The sequence below is a fragment of the Macadamia integrifolia genome, unplaced genomic scaffold (genome assembly GCF_013358625.1).
Source record: "Macadamia integrifolia cultivar HAES 741 unplaced genomic scaffold, SCU_Mint_v3 scaffold170, whole genome shotgun sequence".
NCBI classification, from domain to species: Eukaryota; Viridiplantae; Streptophyta; class Magnoliopsida; order Proteales; family Proteaceae; genus Macadamia; species Macadamia integrifolia.
This window is the reverse complement of record NW_024868316.1, coordinates 291,084-310,106: the sequence shown is the minus strand read 5'-3', so window position 1 is coordinate 310,106 and position 19,023 is coordinate 291,084. Positions and strand designations below refer to the sequence as shown.

Genomic DNA, 19,023 nt, shown 5'->3' with positions numbered 1-19,023 from the left:
AAAAAAAAAAAAAAAAAAAGAAGATGAATTAAGACATAGAAAAAGAAAATTCTCCACGGCAGTGTGGGGAAACTTCTCTGCACCTGTCACATTTGGATTGGGATCCTCTTCAACGATTCTCCTTTCAACTATGTGAACATGAGTTGCATGTCAATGAGATGTTGAGCTGCATGTCTATGTCTAGTAAAAGGGAAGTTGGAGGTTCTCCTTTCAACTAAACACAGGTACACATGTTGAGTTGCATGCCAACTAGTTGTTGGGCTGCATGTCTGTGTCTAGTAAGTGGAGGTAATCCGGATCCCTCACATCTTGACTATTTGGAATGTGCACCAAACACTTTCCCAGTCCTCTTTGAAAATGTAATGTGGGCCTATTGACCAAACTATTTTAACACTTTCCCGGTCCTCTTTGAAAATGTATTCAATGCTGTGATTGGTATGACATGATAGATTTCCTCCTCTCCCTCCCCTTCCCCACAGCGCGGCGGCATGGTGGCATGGGGAATCTTCTCCTTGAAGAAATGTAATTAAGATTGCCTTAGGATCTAGACTTTTGACATTCTAACCTTGTAGGCTTGTACAGCTAAGGGCTAAGCGTAAAATAACCAGTCACCTTATCCCAACTACTTTGGACAACTAATACTATATACATCTTGTTCTGGCATCAGGTTCCAGGCTAAAAGTATTTGGTAAGCAGGTTACCAACCTAAGCAACTCCTCATATATCATAGATGAGTTTGGACCATAAGGGGATCCTCATGTGCCTTTTCCTTCTTGTCTTTCCCCAACCTTGCTTAAATTAGCCCCACATTGGGATTCCCTAGAAAACCTTGCTTAAATTAGCCCCACATTGGGATTCCCTAGAATTCCTTCACCATATGCACTTGGGACAATTATAATATGAAATAACAAGAAATTTAGTTTTAAATTGCAAATGGGTTTAGTGTGTAATTAATTCCTTATCTCCATGCCATTCAGTGAAAGACAACGCATTGTTTCATAGAAGAAAACCCCATTGTAGATTACCTGGCAAAGTCAGGAGCTCAGTTTGGTGTCTCTTCTTTTTCCTAAGGCTTTCCTCGCTCTATCGAGGATGAGCTTCGGGTTGATGCTTTTCTACTAATGCTCTTAAGTGGATAGTCTTGGATTTCCTTCCCCTATTGATGGCAATGCCGAATGTGGGGATAGGTTTCTTTCCTCATTTCTTTTTTGTTCTATGTTTCTGGTGCCTATTTTGACCTAAATTGTATTTTCTTTCCCTTTTTCTTTTTAATGTACAAGATTCTTTTATCTAAAAAAAAAAGTGTGTAATTAATTAATTTACATTATATAGACAACATGAACCCTAGTATATAGTATATATTTAGGTATAACCACACCTTATGTATCTTAATGATTGGTAATCATTGCCTGTATAAAATAATGATGATGACACCAAGGCTATCCTCACAGGCTCAACCAGTGGATTTATCAGTGTAAGATATGGAAAGGATAAACGAAATAAACATATCAATTAGAAGTTTGCTTATGTGGTTGCCAGAATATAAGAAATTCAATGATAGGGTACAAAGGGAAAAAGTTGGTGTTAAGGCAAGTATATTAGCGAGAGGAGACAAATTTCTACTGAACTCTGCTAACAAACTTAAGAGATTCGTGTCCTGCTTATTATGCCTCATTACTCACATACACAATTAATTGGAACCTTTGGCTCATAGTGCAGAGGTGATGGAGACCACGTACCCTCCTATTAAACTTTCATGGTATAGGAGACCCAAAAAATAAAACAGATAACAAATCCAGGTTTAAAATTTTAGAGTGAGTTTGTGGTAAAAGTAAATGTGCTTTGAGTGAATTTCTCCAGGAAAGTGATCTCAAAGCTCGTAAAAGAGTAGTTACAATTTTATTTTATTTAAGGCAAAAGAATCTTCCTTAGTTGGGTTTGAGTCTAGACATAGAGGGAATGCGAAATTACACCCATATCCCTATGAAATTTAAAAATCTCATTCTTTGTTGATGCCCAATCATTCTTGTTTCAAGGTTGGTCTATACTCTATACTATCTATCTATATAAAGGTAGTAATGTCCATTAATTGCTATTATTGACAATTACGTAAAAAAAAGAGCAGACAAGACTGGCAAGAGGGATATAGGAGCTTTCGAGGAGATCTTCGATGACCGGTATAGATCCAAGTATAGTTATTATATGGTTGTTTGATCCTATGGAAATATGTCTATAGTTCTTTAGCATCAATTATCATCAACTACATATAGATGTATTAGCTATGTATTATTCTCCACTCCTGTCTTATTATAATTGGGGGAAAGTGCACATGTAGGGTATAGACAAAGTGATATGATTGAGGAGTGATTAGTGAATGCCTCATACTATTTATGCTTCCAAGATTGGGAAACTTAACTCATCCATAACATTTATTTGCGGATGTAAAACTATACTCTTTTCTAGTTTCTCTTTGTAATGCGAGGCTTGTTCCGCTTATTTTTTAGGGACTGCTCTCCTTTCCTTAGGCTCGTATAATAGGGCGAATGACCGCTTCTCTTGTTTTTTCTTTCTAATACAATTTTTCTTTACCTTTATAAAAAAATGAAGATATGATTGAGGAGGGAATGGAAAGAGAGAAACACAAGCATCCAGTTCTCCAACCTAAAATGAAAGGACGTGATATAAATTAAGGAAGAAAAAATACTTTACATTCCTTACATCATTTTCTTGCATAAATAGTGGTTTTCATTATCAGCTTTATGCTTTTTCTTTTTCACTTTCTATCAAACTGTATAACTAAATATTTTCAATTATTATTCATCAAAAAAAAAAAAAATTGCAATTATTATTAGATGATACTTAGGTTACGTTTAGAAAAATTGCATGTAGGATACCCAATGTTTGGAATTTTATGTTTTGAGTACCTCACATTTCATGTGTATTGTGTTTGAAGTATATTTCTAATTTTGCCCATCCTTTATCTCCCTCCTTCCCTTGCTTGTCTGCAACCTTCTATAAGCCAAAACAAAAGGAGTTATTCGATTGAATTTGACTATGAAAGTTGACATGTGGCTAATTTAAAATATGTTCTCTACCTAATGGTTAGAATGAAAATATCATTTATCCACATGATAGAATAGATACCTTGTAAATTTGAGAAAAATAACTTACCTTAATAATAATAATAATAATAATAATAATAATAATAATAATAATAACCATAATAATAATAAAAAAGTAGATATGATTGAGGAGGGAATGGGAAGAGAGAAACAAAAGCATCCAGTTCTCCAACCTAAAATGAAAACAAGTGATATAAATTAAGGAAGAAAAAATACTTTACATTCCTTACATCATTGTCTTGCATAAATAGTGGGTTTCATTATCAGCTTTATGCCTTTTCTTTTTCACTTCCTATCAAACTGTATACCTAACTATTTTCAATTATTATTCATCGGAAAAAAAATTAATTATTTGCAATTATTGTTAGATGATACTTAGGTTACGTTTAGAAAAACTGCATGTAGGATACCCAATGTTTGGGATTTTATGTTTTGAGTATCTCACATTTCATGTATATTGTGTTTGAATTATGTTATTTCTAATTTTTCCCATCCCCTATCTCCTTTTTTTGCTTGTCTGCAACCTTCTGTATGCCAAAACAAAAAGAGTTACTGGATTGAATTTGACCATGAAATTTGACATGTGACTAATCTAAAATGTGTTCTCTACCCAATGGTTAGAATGAAAATATCATTTGTCCACATGATAGAATAGATACCTTGTAGATTTGAAAAAAATAACCTGCCTTTAATAATAATAATACTAATTTATCATAAAAAAAATGGATATTTTGGCAATTTTTGAAACTCGTCGTGGATTAAAATTGTACACCCTTACCTATAAAAAGGATGTGGAGAGAGGGGATCTTCTAAAATGAATGGAAAATGAAGTGGGATTTTCTATTACATGAACCCATTAAGTCACTGCCTTATTGTTACATTTCGATCCTTAGATAGTTTATCACAACAGAATTGAACAAGCATTTAATGTTTCCTCATTACTTTCCTTATTCATAATGGGTTCCATCCTCTCATGTGTCTTACTGCCTAAGATGTTCAAACCCTGAGGAGATGAAACTTGAGATATATAAGATCCAGAGTCCAGACCTTTGTTAGCAAAAGCATATTTAAAATAATAGTTTTTTTTTTTTTTTTTTATCATGTTAAATACATTTTATCATTTTTGAATAATACAAGAAAAAGGCCAAATAAGCAAAAAAAAATTTTTTGGGTGGGGGGGGGTGTTGGGGGGAGGCATTTTAATACCTGGGACTTGTTGAACACACTGGTTACTTAAGTAACCATCTCTCTCTCTTCCCGATTGACTTGATTCTTTCGTAGACGTAAAGTTAACTTGAAAGGTTACATTTTTTATGATATCATTTTCAACTCATACTATATGCACATACCCCGAAATTGAGCTACAAATTGATGCATTTGTTGAAAAAGGTTTCTAAAATGATGATTCCTAGCTCCAATTGAACATGCAGCGTTCCGAGAATGTGTTGGCTGCGTTGAAATAATGAAAGACACTATAGCTAAGCCACATTGCTCAATAGGATTTTGGACTTTTTTTTATATGAATTTGGAATTGATGTTGAATGGTCTGTCTTGGAATTTATAATGGGTTGTGAAATATATATGCATTAATATTGGATGTATGTTATAGTTGTTTTGAACATTAGGTCTAGGTATTCAAGTAATAATTTCTCAATGTGTGTATATATATATATATATATATAATTCACATGTTTATGACTAGTAGTATCTTTTTTCTTTTTTTTGGATTAATGAAAATATATTACAAGAAGAAATGAGAAGCAAATAGAACGCAAGTTAAAAATGCTAACCAAGGGTAAGGCCTTAACTAGACAAAACCACATAGGGGAATTTACTATCACTTCCCTATTCTTAAGCCTATATTTACTAAAACTCTCCTAGCTTGAACTTTTTTTTCCTGATACTCCCCTATATTTGAGCTCTTACATCTTCTTCTCCTTTGCTATTTTTAAATACCCAAGTTACCCATCTTTTTCACGTGATGACATGTTCACCTGATTTCTTTTCCCTTTTTATTATTTTTCTCTCTCCTCCTCCATTTTCTTCTTCTTCTTCTACGAACATCACAGAAGGCAACCCCGCACCTGCTGTTGGTGGAATATTACCCTCTGATATTCAAGGAGAACTAGGCTTGGAGGTGTTGAAATCAATCCTATGTCTTTTGTAGTTCTTTCGTCAAGTATGGATCAAAAGTTCAATTGAAGACTAAGGGGTTTGTTGTTTCTGTGTCTAGAAACAACAGAAATGGGTTTTTTCGTTTCTGTGTTAAGAAACGAATTTTGGAATTGAAAAAAGGTGTCTGCTTTTTTTGTTTTCCAAAACGTTTTCAACAATTTAGTCTGGTTCAAGACACGAGTGAAGGCACAATGTTGTAGGTACGCAACTCATGAGTGAAGGCACGATGACATTGGACTTACATGTATGCTTTGTGGAAATGAGCTTCAAAAGGATGAACGCAATCCAAAAGGACCAAAACTGTGAGCTTTGCACAACAAGGTTGGAATCGTCGCTTCTAGATAGCAAGAAATTTCAACAATGGGTTGGGGTTGGGGTTGGTCGAGTGATATATCAGATTTTTCACCATTTTTGTCCCTTCCACTTGTTTCTAGAAACAGAAAAACAGGTTTGACTTGTTTCTCTATTCCTGTTTCTAGACACAGAAATAGGCATAGATTTCTATTTCTGTTTCAAAAAATAAGTGAAATAAAACAGAAAAATCAAACGATGTTTGAGGTGTTTTTCCATTTCTAAACACAAAAACAGAAAACATGTTCTAGAAACAAAATCAAAGGGACCCTAAGTGCAAAGTTTTGTCTATTGATTCTCAGTTTTGTAGCAGTTGATTTGAGTTTTGCCATACCCTAAAACCCCTTTTGTACCCATCTTTCTCTCTCATCTTGCCTTTGAACTTTTGATTAAATTTTTTGAATATTGTTCTTAAACAACAAAGTGGTTGTATTTTGGTTACAGCCACAAAAAAAGGGTTGTAGAAGCGAGGGATGGGACTGAAGGGGTTTGCAGCAGATGGGTTTGGGCAGGAAAACAGGGGGTGGGGCATTAAATCCCAATCTAGTGGAGGAAATAGAATAAGGAGAGAGAAGGAGCATCAAACCAAAGAGGGGGAGACAATTTCGTCCAGGAAAGTATGATTTAGTAGTGCAGGAGCACTTGATCATGTTCTCAACATAAAGTCAAACGCCCTCAACAGCTGGACATGCGCCCTTAACTCCATCCAGCGAACTTAAACAAAGCATTATGGCCCAAACATTATTTACCCAAAAAAAAAAAAAAAAACATTAAAAAATCTTATTATTGCAAATGGGTTAATTTTTTTTTTTTCAAGGACGAGTATTCAGGCTTTCCCCTGATTAGTCCCGCAAGCTCAGACCCCACAGCCACTTCTTCAACCCTTTTAATATTTGTAGGTTCATAATCTTCATCTCTTCTATATAAAGAGGAGCTGGATGTTCCTGGTTGCAACTTACTGTGAGAGAGAGAGAGAGAGAGAGAGAGATGGGTTTTGATTCTTGTGAAGGAGAGACTCAGATCCCATGTATAGAACTTCCAAAGGAGCTGTTGGAATCGAAAGTAGGGAGTGAAGAATGGAAAGAGTTGTGTAGAAAAGTGAGAGAAGCAGGTGAAGAGTACGGTTGCTTTATGGTGTCGGGGCATGATGGGGTCCCTGCAGAACTACGTGAAGAGATGTTCATGGCCATGAAGGATTTGTTTGATCTTCCTGTTGAGACCAAAATGAAGAACACAAGTCCCCAACCATACCGTGGATACGTTGGGAATATAGATGTGATTCCTCTGTATGAGAGTTTAGGCGTCGAGGACGCCCCCTGCCTCGACTCAGCTGAGACTTTTACAGAACGCATGTGGCCTCATGGCAATCCAGCTTTCTGGTGAGTCACAACTTTCTTTTCAGTTTAACACCTTTATGCCTTCTGCACCAAATTTGTATTTCAAACCAACATAATCCCTTTTTCGCTGTTACTCTATAAGAATGAGACCTAATAACCAACCTTTTGTTGTGGGGTTCTACTTAGAAAGTGTAATAATTATCCCTCATTGAAAGTGAGCAGCCTGATATGGGACTTAAAGGTATTGGGTACCCTCTGAGATGAGTTCTACCCAAGTCCCTAATAAGAAGAGAGTGCTTAAGCAACTATAAGTTCCACATCGGGCTACTCATTTCCAATGGGAATATAAATTCTACCTTCCAATTATCTCACGCGAGATGTGAGTAGCCCGTAGCCCGATGCGAAGACTCTGAGATGTGAGTAATCCGATGTGAAGGCTTATAAGGATTTGGAGAGTCTCGATGGTTCTCGTAACGAGGACCTGATCCACACTTGGAATCAACTTGTTTTCTCTCTTCTTACAATAGGTTTTCACATTAAATGGATTCTATATGGAGATCAGGCAGGAGAATCACCGGATTCAAACTCGAACTTGGGCACCCTCTCTTTAGCGAGCTTTTAAGGATGAGTTCTACCGAATCCCAACACTCTCTATTAGAACTAACAAAATGTGCTAATATTTGGGACTTGTTAATAGCCAAACTATGAACAACTTGAGCCGAAAGATAAAGGAGCTGGAGATACTGATAATGAGAATGATATATGAGAGCTACAATGTGCCAACAAACTTGGATGCACTTGCGGAAAAAACCCACAGTGTCTTCCGTATGATACAATATAAGCCACCGCCGGCAAACGAAGAGACCGGGGTTGGCCTAATAGCCCACACCGATAAGAGCTTTGTAACAGTTGTGTGCCAAAACCAAGTGAAGGGCTTAGAGTTACTCACCAAACAAGGCCATTGGATCCAATTCTCACCCCTGGAAGGTTCTTTCTTTGTCTTCGTTGGAGAGATGTTCAAGGTACATATCACCACTATACTCATTATATTTTATTTTTTATTTTTTGCTAACGATGGGTATCCAGGCGATTAGTCCTGCTAGTCATATCGGGTCATATTGAGGTTGAATGAGAACCATTCAATTTTCATTGAAAGTAGTGAAGAACACTAAACACCTATGTGAGTGGCCCAAGGTGTGCTTAGTGGGAGTCAAACTTAGGACATCCGTGTTTGCCACTCGTACCAAGTTCGGTGAAAACATCCTCTGCAGTGGATGTGGCGGTGTGGCGAGCATCCAATGGCCAGAATGATATCGGAGTGCATGCCGATGTCATTACGGCCGTCCAATGCTCATTGCACCACCGCACCCGCGACAGACAATCATTACTCTCAAGTTCGTTGCTTACCTACTGTGCAACCCTTTGATTAATTAATAATAGTAAATTGATCAATAATGGAGGTGTCTCTATGTATTTATAGGTGTGGAGCAATGGGAGACTTCATGCAGTGAAACACAGGGTGGTGATGAGGGGAGATAGGGAGAGGTATTCGATCGCAATGTTTGCAATACCAAAGGATGAGGAAGGGCAGATTGAGGTGGCGCATCAGCTAGTGGACGACGATCACCCTCCTCTCTTTCGATCCTTCAACAACCACGATTATTTCAACTATTACGTCTCCAATGTCAACTTAGAAAACACCCTCGAGATCTATGCTGGCATTTGATCCAATCTATCTCCTTAACTTGTGATGACTTTGCGTCTGACCTCATTTTCTCAGTATCATGAATAATAAATAATATTTTGTTGTGAATACTCTCTCTCTCTCTCTCTCTCTCTCTCTCTCTCTCTCTCTCTCTCTCTCTATATATATATATATATATCTCCAATGAATTTATGAAGTTCAGTTATTCATTTTGTTTTGTGTGTGTCGCCCATCAAGATGCAATAAAAGTCAACTAAGCCCTGGATCTGAGGTGATTCTAATTGTTGAAATCTAAGCCACCTTGCATTCTCAGCCCGGTTCAATCTAAAACCTTAAAGGCCATGTTTGTTTGATGAAACAAAGTGGAAAAAAGAGAAATGGTGAAAAGCTTGAACTTATTTTCTACAAATTATTACAAATATAAATGTTTAAATAAATGGGGTCAGAAACTTATCCAACAAGGTCATTTAATACAACAATTATTGTATGTTAATATGATAATTAAGTTTTTTTTCATCTCATTCACTTCCGAAAGTCTTACCATGCATCTACCAATTTTGATAAGACTTCATGAAAAAATTATTTTGCCTCTCTCTCTCTCTCTCTCCTATTTCCTTTTTTTTTTTTTGAAAAATGTTCTTTGAACTTATGGGTTAAATGAAATCTCTAACATTTCCTCATGCCAAGGCTTATTGGTTGTTAGATCACTCTCACTGCATCTTAGCCATTCAATCCATCTATTATTATAACCTCCCTCTACACCGTCGTTGCGTGCACTTCACTCTCTCCATACACCATTTTCACCAAGCAACACTAACCACATATGGAGGGAAAATCCTAGGTGGCAGGAGAGTCATCGCCACAATATCGCCCTACCTATGCCCAAATTTGACACCCCCACACCTTGAAAGTCCTAATTGGCTCTCCAGACTCTTCTCTCCGGCTGCCAACACTGTCCAAATTCGCCACTCTCACACCCTAAAAGCACTAATATCATCTGCACTATCTACGCTATTAACAGATTAACATTGAGATGACATACCAAAGGATAATATCACTTACAAACCTTTGAGCCGTTGATTTTTTGTTGACACCCTTCTCCATCTTTTGTTATAGTAAAAAGGAATTCAAATTCAAGGACTGGGAATCTAGCCTCTCTCGGACTTGGATCCTATGTGGACAGGGCATCTGGCTTGTATTCAACGCTTAGAAACATCTTGAGCTGCGTGTGACCACCTTGGACTCCGTGCCTGATCGTTCCTGACCATTGAATGCTTGTCAGACGCCCTATTGCGCCACAGAGGAATTCAATCCCTTTCCCGCGTGACATATATATATATATATATATTCTTTTTATTATAATTTTTTTTTTTTTAATTTAATTTGATACGTGACTAATATAGAATGTGTTCTCCATGTAACAGTGTAATCGCCCCATCATCTATCCAATCATCTTTCCATGTAGCCATACTGGAAACCAGACAATAATGGGCTGGCCGGCATATATAAAGGTTTGCACCCTCTCAGGCATGTATATATAGGTAGCCCAGATGCTTAAAAAAGTGAAAGATCCAGATACTAATATTTGAACCGATTGAACGGTTGCGATCGATGAGGAGACTGTTTGTTCAAAGGAGTATGATTTGCTCTATATGATGAAGGAACACATGATCAAAAGCCACCTAACAGCTGGCCGTGGCTTTGGCGTCCCTGAAGGGCCTGAACTCCATTCAAAGAATTAAATGAAAACACTTATAGTGTTCAGATACGTTACATTTTCTTTTGTAACATGCTATACTATGAAGATAGGGAATAATTTATTTTGGTAATTCACATTAATTGCAGTTGGGTTCTTCTTCTATATAAAGAGGAGTAGGCTGTTCCCGGTTCCAACTTACAGAGATATAGCTAAGGAGTTAAAAAGAGAAAGAGAGAGGGAGGAGATGGGTTTTGATTCTTGTGAAGGAGAGATTCAGATTCCATATATTGATCTTCCAAAGGAGCTGTTGGGATCAAAACAAGGGAGTGAAGAATGGAAGGAGTTGTGTGGAAAAGTGAGAGAAGCATGTGAAGAGTATGGATGCTTTATGGTTGGGTATGATGAGGTCTCTAAAGAGCTACATGAAGAGATGTTCATGGCCATGAAGGATTTGTTTGATCTTCCTGTTGAGACAAAGCAGAAGAACACAAATCCCCAACCTTACCGTGGGTACATTGCGAATTTAGAGTTGGTTCCTCTGTTTGAGAGTCTAGGCATTGATAATGCTCCCAGCCTCGATGAAACTCAAGCTTTTACACAACTCATGTGGCCCCATGGCAATCCGATTTTCTGGTTAGTTACAGTTTTGTCTCTCTACTTAATAAGACCCGTTTCGGAGCATGGCATGTTTTTCTATCAGGAAGGGCTGTTGTACAAAATGTACTTTTAAGTAATTGCTCCATCATAAATCTTATATCTATCTATACGAAGACTACTTCGTACATATATGAACATGTACATTTAAATTAAATACCAATCATGATCTCAAGCCTTAAAAAAAAATCAATGGGTTATTGGATAGAGATCGACCATGCATCCCACAAGTTTTCATTTTTTTTTTTTTTTGAGTTTTCTTCTCTCTCCTTGAAAGTTTTCAAAATTTTTAGTGTTTTCTTCAATTCATGGAATCATAATTGGGAAAATTTTCAGTTCCCTCGAACCTTTCTATTTTGTTAATTTTGCTATACTTTTCCTTAAATATCCATTTCTGATTTACCAGCATCCACCAAATTGCTTTTACTTTTGTGAGAAAATAGACCTGTGGACCCTTAGCGGTAATCAATGAAGGTCATCCTTAAGTGAAGCCTTATTAAAAAAAAAAAAAAAAAAAATATTCCAATCAATTTGTTCATTCTTGGGGCCTTCTACCAAGAAAGCTCCACCAGCAAGAAGAAGTGTTTGGCCGAAGCCAAAAAGAGGTTGACCCATTTCATTCTTCAAATCTTTGCTTCGCTTCGCGGAAACAATAAAAGCCACCATCTCTCTCTTCCCTTCTTCAGTGCTACCTTTTTCAAGAGCGAATTAGGTTCATGTATGAGAACGACCTGGTCCGTGGATTTAGAATCAATTTTCTCATTTTTTATTTAATAGATTTTAAATCCACGAATGAGAGATGTACGAGAACATTTTTGTTCGTGGTCCTGATCTGTTCACACTTTTTTCTTTCCAAGGGGATGGGCTTAACTTTATTTTGAGGATGTTTGGGAAGTACGTACTCTTTGTCAACTTGAAGTTCTAGTGCTATGACCCACGACCCAAGACCCAGGATGGTCCAAATATTTAGGTTGTGTTTTATATTCTTTCTCTTAATAAATTCTGGGTGTATAAACATATTTTAAAATTTAATTTTTTTATATTTTCTCATTTCAAAATGCATTCTAGACCTTTATTCCAATAATGCTTTCTTAAACAAAGCCTAGTGCTACATTTGTTTCGACATGCTACAACGATTTTTATTTCTCCCACTTACATTATAAGAGCCCGGTTTTCTAAACTCAGTCTAAGCTCTGCCCAACCCTAAATCGGTTGGGATATTTCAAGCCAGGCCTAGGGCTCATAGGGCTTCAGCCTGGCTCAGCCTCCGGCTTAAAAATCCCAGCCCAGATCTGCCCAAAGCTGAAAAACACAGCCCAAGCCCATAGGACAGCACAGAAGATGGTCTCATTACAAAAGCACTTCTCTCCAAAAAGCACTGATGCATTGTTGATTAGGAGAACTAACAGCTTTTGCTACTATATGGCTTGTTAATAGCCGAACTATGAACAGCATCAGCAGAAAGATGCATGAGTTGGAACTTCTGGTCCGGAGGATGATATTAGAAAGCTATGGTATGCCAACATACTTCGATGCCCTTGTAGAGCTCACCCACCCTGTCTTTCGTATGATGAAATATAAGCCACCGCCGGCTAGCGACGAGGCGGGCATTGGCCTGATAGCCCACACTGATAAGAGCTTCCTAACAATTTTGTGCCAAGATCAAGTGAAGGGCTTCGAGTTACTCACCAAACAAGGCCATTGGCTCCAATGCTCACCCATGAAAGGCTCTTTCATTGTCGTCGTCGGCGAGATGTTCAAGGTAACAACTATACCATAAAAGTGTTATTACACATCGATCCCTCTTCTTCCCTCATCCAATGGTTGAAGGCACGATCATATATATACACGGCCATGCACAAAACAATAATTTTGTCTTAATGAACCCAATTTGTATGTGTAGATGTGGAGCAATGGGAGAGTTCATGCAGTGGAACATAGGGTGGTGATGAGGGGAGACAAAGAGAGGTATTCGTTTGCATTGTTTGGATCACCAAAGGATGGGGAAGTGATTGAGGTGGCCAGTGAGCTGGTGGACGATGACCACCCTCTTCTCTTCCGATCCTTCAACTACAGCGAATTCGTCAACTATTTCAACTCCAACGTCAGCAGCAAGGCCCTCGAGACCTATGCTGGTGTTTGATCCCATCTATCGCTCTCTCTCATGGATTGTTATTTCCCAATTACATCAATCCAGTTACTTATAATAATATCTTTTGTGTTTGACCCAGTTCCTCTCTCTCTCTCTCTCTCTCTCTCTCTCTCAATGAGTATGTAAGGTTAATTTATATGGGTGAATAGAAATTTTAAAGAAAAAAGACGATACAAGAGGTATCCCAATGGGATCAAAGATACATGATATACCATATATATACACTTTTGACTAGTCAATGGTCTGTTAATTGTATTCAGGCCCGACCACCATAAACATAGAAGTGGACCAACCTCGCCCTCTCATCAGTGAAATTCTCGAATACCCGACCAACCCCCATAAAGGCATCATGACCGACCTAAACTAAGGCCGGAGAAATTAACCACAGGTTAGACGGTTGCTTAACTCCAGGTTCTACTACGGTTGAGTTAACTGTTGAAGAACCCCACCATGGTAATGTTAGCCGTTAGGAGATCCTACCATGGTCGAGTTAGCGGTTATGATGGCCAACCCTAGTTAAGTTAATCGTTATGATCTCAGCCAACTCAACTACGATAGAGGAAGACCTCTCCAGTAAGGTGAGGACACACATTTATATGCCAGCCCCCTTCGACCAATGAGGGAGACCCTTGTTACTTATATAAGGAAGCCTAGACTGAAGAAAAAGGTAAGGGCTCTAAATCGACTTATACCCTTACGCTAGAATGGAGATATTTGAGTCTAACTTGATAGTCGGAGCGTTGAGATGATTGACTTTGTTTTAAACTCAAAATCTATTGGGTTTCAAATATGTTAGAAAGCCTAGGAAGAAGAGGTCCATCTGTGCATATTCTTCTCTCACCATATATAATAAATAGAAGCATATAAAGCCATTTTGACACCAATATTACAATCTGGGTTGCCTTTCAACTTTTGTTGGATCCACCTCCCTTCTCCATCAAAGGAAGGAAGAGGGTTGTGAGAAGGCCAAAATTTTTGAAGAATTCCTTAATTTCCACTTATTTGCCCAGAAAGGGTATCTGAAAAATTAGAAGGTCAAAATCCTCGATGGTAATCCAACAGAGGCACAAGTTAGAACACCTGTGTGGGAAATGTATAAGTCAAAACTATCCAAGAGATGAATCTGAATATATGCCTTGGGATATGACGCCTAAACTAGACAACATACCACCAAAGAATGGTAGTGCCTTTAGGTCTAACCGACTCCCAAGCTAAGGCAGAGGTGAAACACTTGGATGTAGAGAAAGCCCACTAATAAGTATCCCCACTGTCGAGGGGTCTTCTAGAAACAAAGTGCAATTGGTCCCCTAGCAAAGCGAGGTCAGCCGAAGCTGGGGACTCGAGTGCCATGCGTCAATCAATCAGCCTTGGTTGTATACTTGTATGGCAGTTTAAAAATTGCGATCCTAAGTTTTTAGCCACAGTTATTGCATTGAAATTGGTGATTTCTTATTGACACCCTTTTAAGGGCCGAAATTTAGCTGTTGTCGAGGTTGTAGCCATTGTGGCAGCCAAAGAAATGAAATTTAAAAAGCTATTTCAGAAAATACTATAATTTAGGGGGTGTTTGTAAATCCTAGGGAGAAGTGAATTATTCAATTTTTTTAGCCGTCAGAAGTAACTGCAACACCTTGTTGGCAGCCAAAATTTTCCCCCGTTAAGTATCAATAGATAAGAAGCTTTTCTTTTTTGCCACCCTTTGTTTTTATTTTCAAAAGTTATTTAATGTATATTTAATGTAGTTGTAAAAAATGAATTTTAAAAAATTGAAAGTCAATATAATAGTTTGATGTTCCTATATGAAATGACAAATATGCCCTAATTGAAATTTTTTTATTAAATATGTTTGAAAATAAAACAAGGAATAATTAAATCAATGTGTGAAATTCTATAAACACTAAAAGAGGTGTCATGATCATAGTTAACAAAAATGGGAACGATAAAAAAAACAGAAACAGACAGTATGAGTTTTAAACAGTAAATTTTTTTGAACGATGCGGTCAGATATTCGGTCAAAAAAAACAAAAAACGGAGAAAATGGAAAATGGACGGTATAGGTTTTAAATGTGTAGATTTCAAACAAATGGCATACCCGGCTTCAGAGAGTATTTGACGTCTTTCTTGCATTAGACATCCACCTGTACATGACTTTTTGCCGTTTAGCTGGCAACGCATTGTGAAAGCACGCGAGGCTTCAGAAGAGTGTAGTTGTTCAGCAGATGTCAAGATCGAAAGCTATCCGTTCTTTGGTAAAGACGATAGTATACTCATATAAATTAAGGAATTATTACATGAATACCTGCATCTAATGTTCAAAATGATTACAATATCCAATACTAATGCATATATATATATATATATATATATATACACACACACACATTATAAGTTTTATGACAAATAATTGAATATCATCAAACACCAATTCTAAATTCTTATTGAGCAAATATGGCTTGGCTATGATGTTTTTCATTGTTATCAATATAGTCAACACACTTTTGGAGTAATGCATGTTCAATTTGAGTTGGGAATTATCACTTTAAAAACACTTTTTAGCAAATGCATTAGTTTGTATATCAATTTCGGGATCCATACATTAATATTGAGTCGAAGGTGATAGCATGAGAAATATAGGCCATTGAATTAGATTTAAGTCGGCAAAAGAATCGGGTAGATCAGAATTCGGGAGAGAGAGATATGGTCAATTAAGTAGAAATTATGTTCAACAAGTTAAATCTTAAAAAATGGGAACATGTTTAAACACGTTTTAAAAGTTTTTAGAACGGGAATGCTTGCCGTTTGTAATTTTTTCCCTTATCTTTGGGAAGCATACGAAAAAACGTGTTTTAAACAATAAATAACGGGAACGTGTTTAAAACGGAGTCTGAATTGCTTGTGCTAACACTGGTCATGACTCTAGACACTCTTAAATTATTTATGTACGTTTCATTTTCTTTTGTAACCGCTATACTTTGAAGCCAGGGAATAGTATTCTTATTTTTTGTAGATCGCATTAATTGCAAATGGGTTCTTTCTTTTCTTTCTTCTTCTTTATAGGGGAGCTATTCCTTTTTCCGACTTACAGAGATAGAGCTAAGGAACTAAAAGAAAGCTAGAGGGAGGAGAGATGAGTTTTGATTCTTGTAAAGAAGAAGTTCAGATTCCATATATTGATCTTCCAAAGGAGCTGGTGGAATCGAAGCAAGGGAATGAAGAATGGAAGGAATTGTGTAGAAAAATGAGAGAAGCAGGAGAAGAGTACGGTTGCTTTATGGTGGTAGGGTATGATGGGGTCCCTACAGAACTACGTGAAGAGATGTTCATGGCCATGAAGGATTTGTTTGATCTTCCTATTGAGACTAAGAAGAAGAACTCAAATCCCCAACAATACCGTGGGTACATTGGGAATTCAGAATTGGTTCCTCTGTATGAGGGTCTAGGCATTGATAACGCACCCTGCCCCGACGCAGCTCAGGCTTTTACACAACTCATGTGGCCCCATGGCAATCCGGCTTTCTGGTGAGTCAGCTTTCACACTCGCTCCCCCTTTTAATCTCTCTCTCTCTCTCTCTCTCTCTCTCTAAAATTTTTTTTAGGGTTTCTTCTATGCATGCAGTCATGATTAGAGCAAACAATGTGAAAGCTCATTGAGATAAACCTATCTTTTTCTGTTTTTCTGACTAAACATTTTTAAATAGAAACCTTGATTTCTGTTAATTTTTTGAAAGAATGAAAAGATAAATAAATCTGAATCTAGGGCGATCTTGTACATCCTAACTAATTTTTGAATGAAAAACAAGGAATCGCAGACAATGTTGTTGAAGATCTTGTGGTTGGCGACTTAGTAGTCCATCAACAACCGAATTGGCTTCCCAATAGCAGTGCGAGACTGACCAAGAAATACTATCTATGTAGCTTTTGTAAAAAAAGCATTCTAACGAAAACAATGATTAAGGACTTCAACTATTCATAATACATAGAACCATTGATTGCGAGTCACCTTCTATCCAAATGGAGTCCAAATTCAAATTCATAGCAATCTTGATCCCTTCAAAAAAATCCACAAACTCTACCCAAAAATTGGAAGCTATGCCTTCATATAGGTTATGAAACATTGCACATGCATTCTTAAATAATTCTGAAAACACCACTAGTACTTGAATGCCCTGAATTACCAAGAGAACAACCATCAATATTAATTTGGACCCATCCTTTTTCTGGGCGAACCCATCTTACCTCTGTGATGACCTTAGATGGTTGATTGGAGAAAGAGATCCACATCTTCTTAGAGATAAGAAGGTCAGTGATGGACTTAATATAGATAGGGGCACAGGTCGACAACCCTTGAAGCTCAGTCACCACTGCCTTAACAATCAAATTAGTATCCCTGCATTATTGTCGAATCGACATTGATTTCTCTCAAGCCAAAGCTGATAGGGAATAACAACAATTGAAGAAAGTCAGATTGTCTTCACAGGTAAAACACCAGCCTTCCTTTTCCACCATGAAAACAACTCTTGAAGGGTTTGCAAACCAATCTGGCAAAAATCAGATTTGTAGAAAACGCAACAAAACCGAGGGAAGAGAGAGAGATGATTTAAGAAAGATATGATTTAAGGACTGAGAATCAATGTGACATAAATTACACCTAGAAACTAGAGGCACCCCTTTTATACCTTCTCATCTGTTGGAAGACAATCATGCACTAAACGCCAGCCAAAAATAGCAAATCTAGGAGATAAACCTTTGATCCATATCATAGAGAACCATTCTACCATTGGATCTTTCCGACGCAACCTTTCCCAAGCAGATTTCACAATAAAATTCTCAAATTGAGGTAATATTCTTTTATCTTCAGCATCAACCGAGGGAAGAGAGTAAGTCGTTGCCTGGACATAAGTAACTTTTGTTAAGTTTGCCTCGAATTCTTGACCCGTTTTGAAGTTTGACCTTATCTGACATATTTTGGTGGCGACATGAATGATAAGTTTTTCTGAGATCTATGATGGAGGTAGAAGGGTTGGGCCAATAGGCCCAAGCCCGGAGCCCATCACTGATCTTGTATGGGGGTGTGAGGGCTTAAGTTCGACCGGATCTACCTCGACCTGATGGGTCGACCCATGACTTGAAGTATATAATGTACTGTTGTCTTGTTGAGAAAATCATTATATTATTTGGGGTTTTTCGAGCTAGGGTTTCAAGGCGAGTTTTCTCGCCGCTGCTTGGGTGTAATCTCTCTTTTGCATAGTGAAACATCTTCTTCTTCACTTGAGGACGTAGCGCACTACACTGGTGTGTGAACCTTATTAAATCTCTATGTCGTGCGGATCTTTTGTCTATTTATTTTTGCATTTCTTGACGTTTGATCTAACAACTTTCAATTCCATTGATTGAGTATTAGGAAAAGGGCACCTGAACTACAATAAAAGTTAAACATTGATGCCAATAAACAATTTGCAAAAGTCACATCAATAGGAATCTTGCCCGAAATTGGCACATCATTGATATATATATATATATATATATAGCTAGCGATCCCTCCAAAAGTTGATCTTCCCTACCATCACTAACTAACCATCTCTCAAGCAGCTCAACAAAATCCCACACCTTCTCTAGCCCCACTAAGATAGAAGAAGAAAAAGGCAAAGGCTTTGGAGGATTTTTGTTAATTAATTACTATTTTTATATAATTTTTCTAAATAGAAATCACAAATTTTCTCCCTATTCTCATTTTTTTTTCATATTGTAGTTTTCTACGAAATTAGAGAGGTTTTTTCTGGCATCAAAGACCTAAACAGAGCTTGAGCTAAGTTTTTTTTTTTTTTTTT

The 19,023-nt window shown here is 37.4% G+C and overlaps 3 protein-coding genes across 6 annotated transcripts in view; all 3 read left to right on the top strand.

The window, feature by feature from the left end:
- Nucleotides 1-6,616: 6,616 nt before the first annotated feature.
- Nucleotides 6,617-8,798, top strand: LOC122064623 (2-oxoglutarate-dependent dioxygenase AOP2-like). The gene is made up of 3 exons (XM_042628350.1): nt 6,617-7,027; nt 7,683-8,007; nt 8,466-8,798. The coding sequence occupies exons 1-3, from the start codon at nt 6,636-6,638 to the stop codon at nt 8,709-8,711; spliced, it is 963 nt and encodes a 320-aa protein (XP_042484284.1). The 5' UTR covers nt 6,617-6,635; the 3' UTR covers nt 8,712-8,798.
- Nucleotides 8,799-10,580: 1,782 nt separating this feature from the next.
- LOC122064640 (probable 2-oxoglutarate-dependent dioxygenase AOP1) lies at nt 10,581-13,273 on the top strand. Its single transcript, XM_042628396.1, has 3 exons — nt 10,581-11,022; nt 12,481-12,805; nt 12,947-13,273. Exons 1-3 carry the CDS (start codon nt 10,634-10,636, stop codon nt 13,184-13,186), a joined length of 954 nt encoding a protein of 317 aa, XP_042484330.1. The 5' UTR covers nt 10,581-10,633; the 3' UTR covers nt 13,187-13,273.
- Nucleotides 13,274-16,250: 2,977 nt separating this feature from the next.
- Nucleotides 16,251-19,023, top strand: part of LOC122064638 (probable 2-oxoglutarate-dependent dioxygenase AOP1) — a 5,501-nt gene continuing 2,728 nt past the window's right edge. For 2 of the 4 annotated variants that reach the window (XM_042628392.1, XM_042628394.1), the window contains exon 1: nt 16,256-16,714. In XM_042628392.1, coding sequence (XP_042484326.1) covers nt 16,323-16,714 — 392 coding nt within the window. In that variant the 5' untranslated portion in view covers nt 16,256-16,322. Of the gene's footprint in view, nt 16,715-19,023 lie in introns of all 4 variants that reach the window. The other 2 variants (XM_042628393.1, XM_042628391.1) reach the window with 2 other exon arrangements.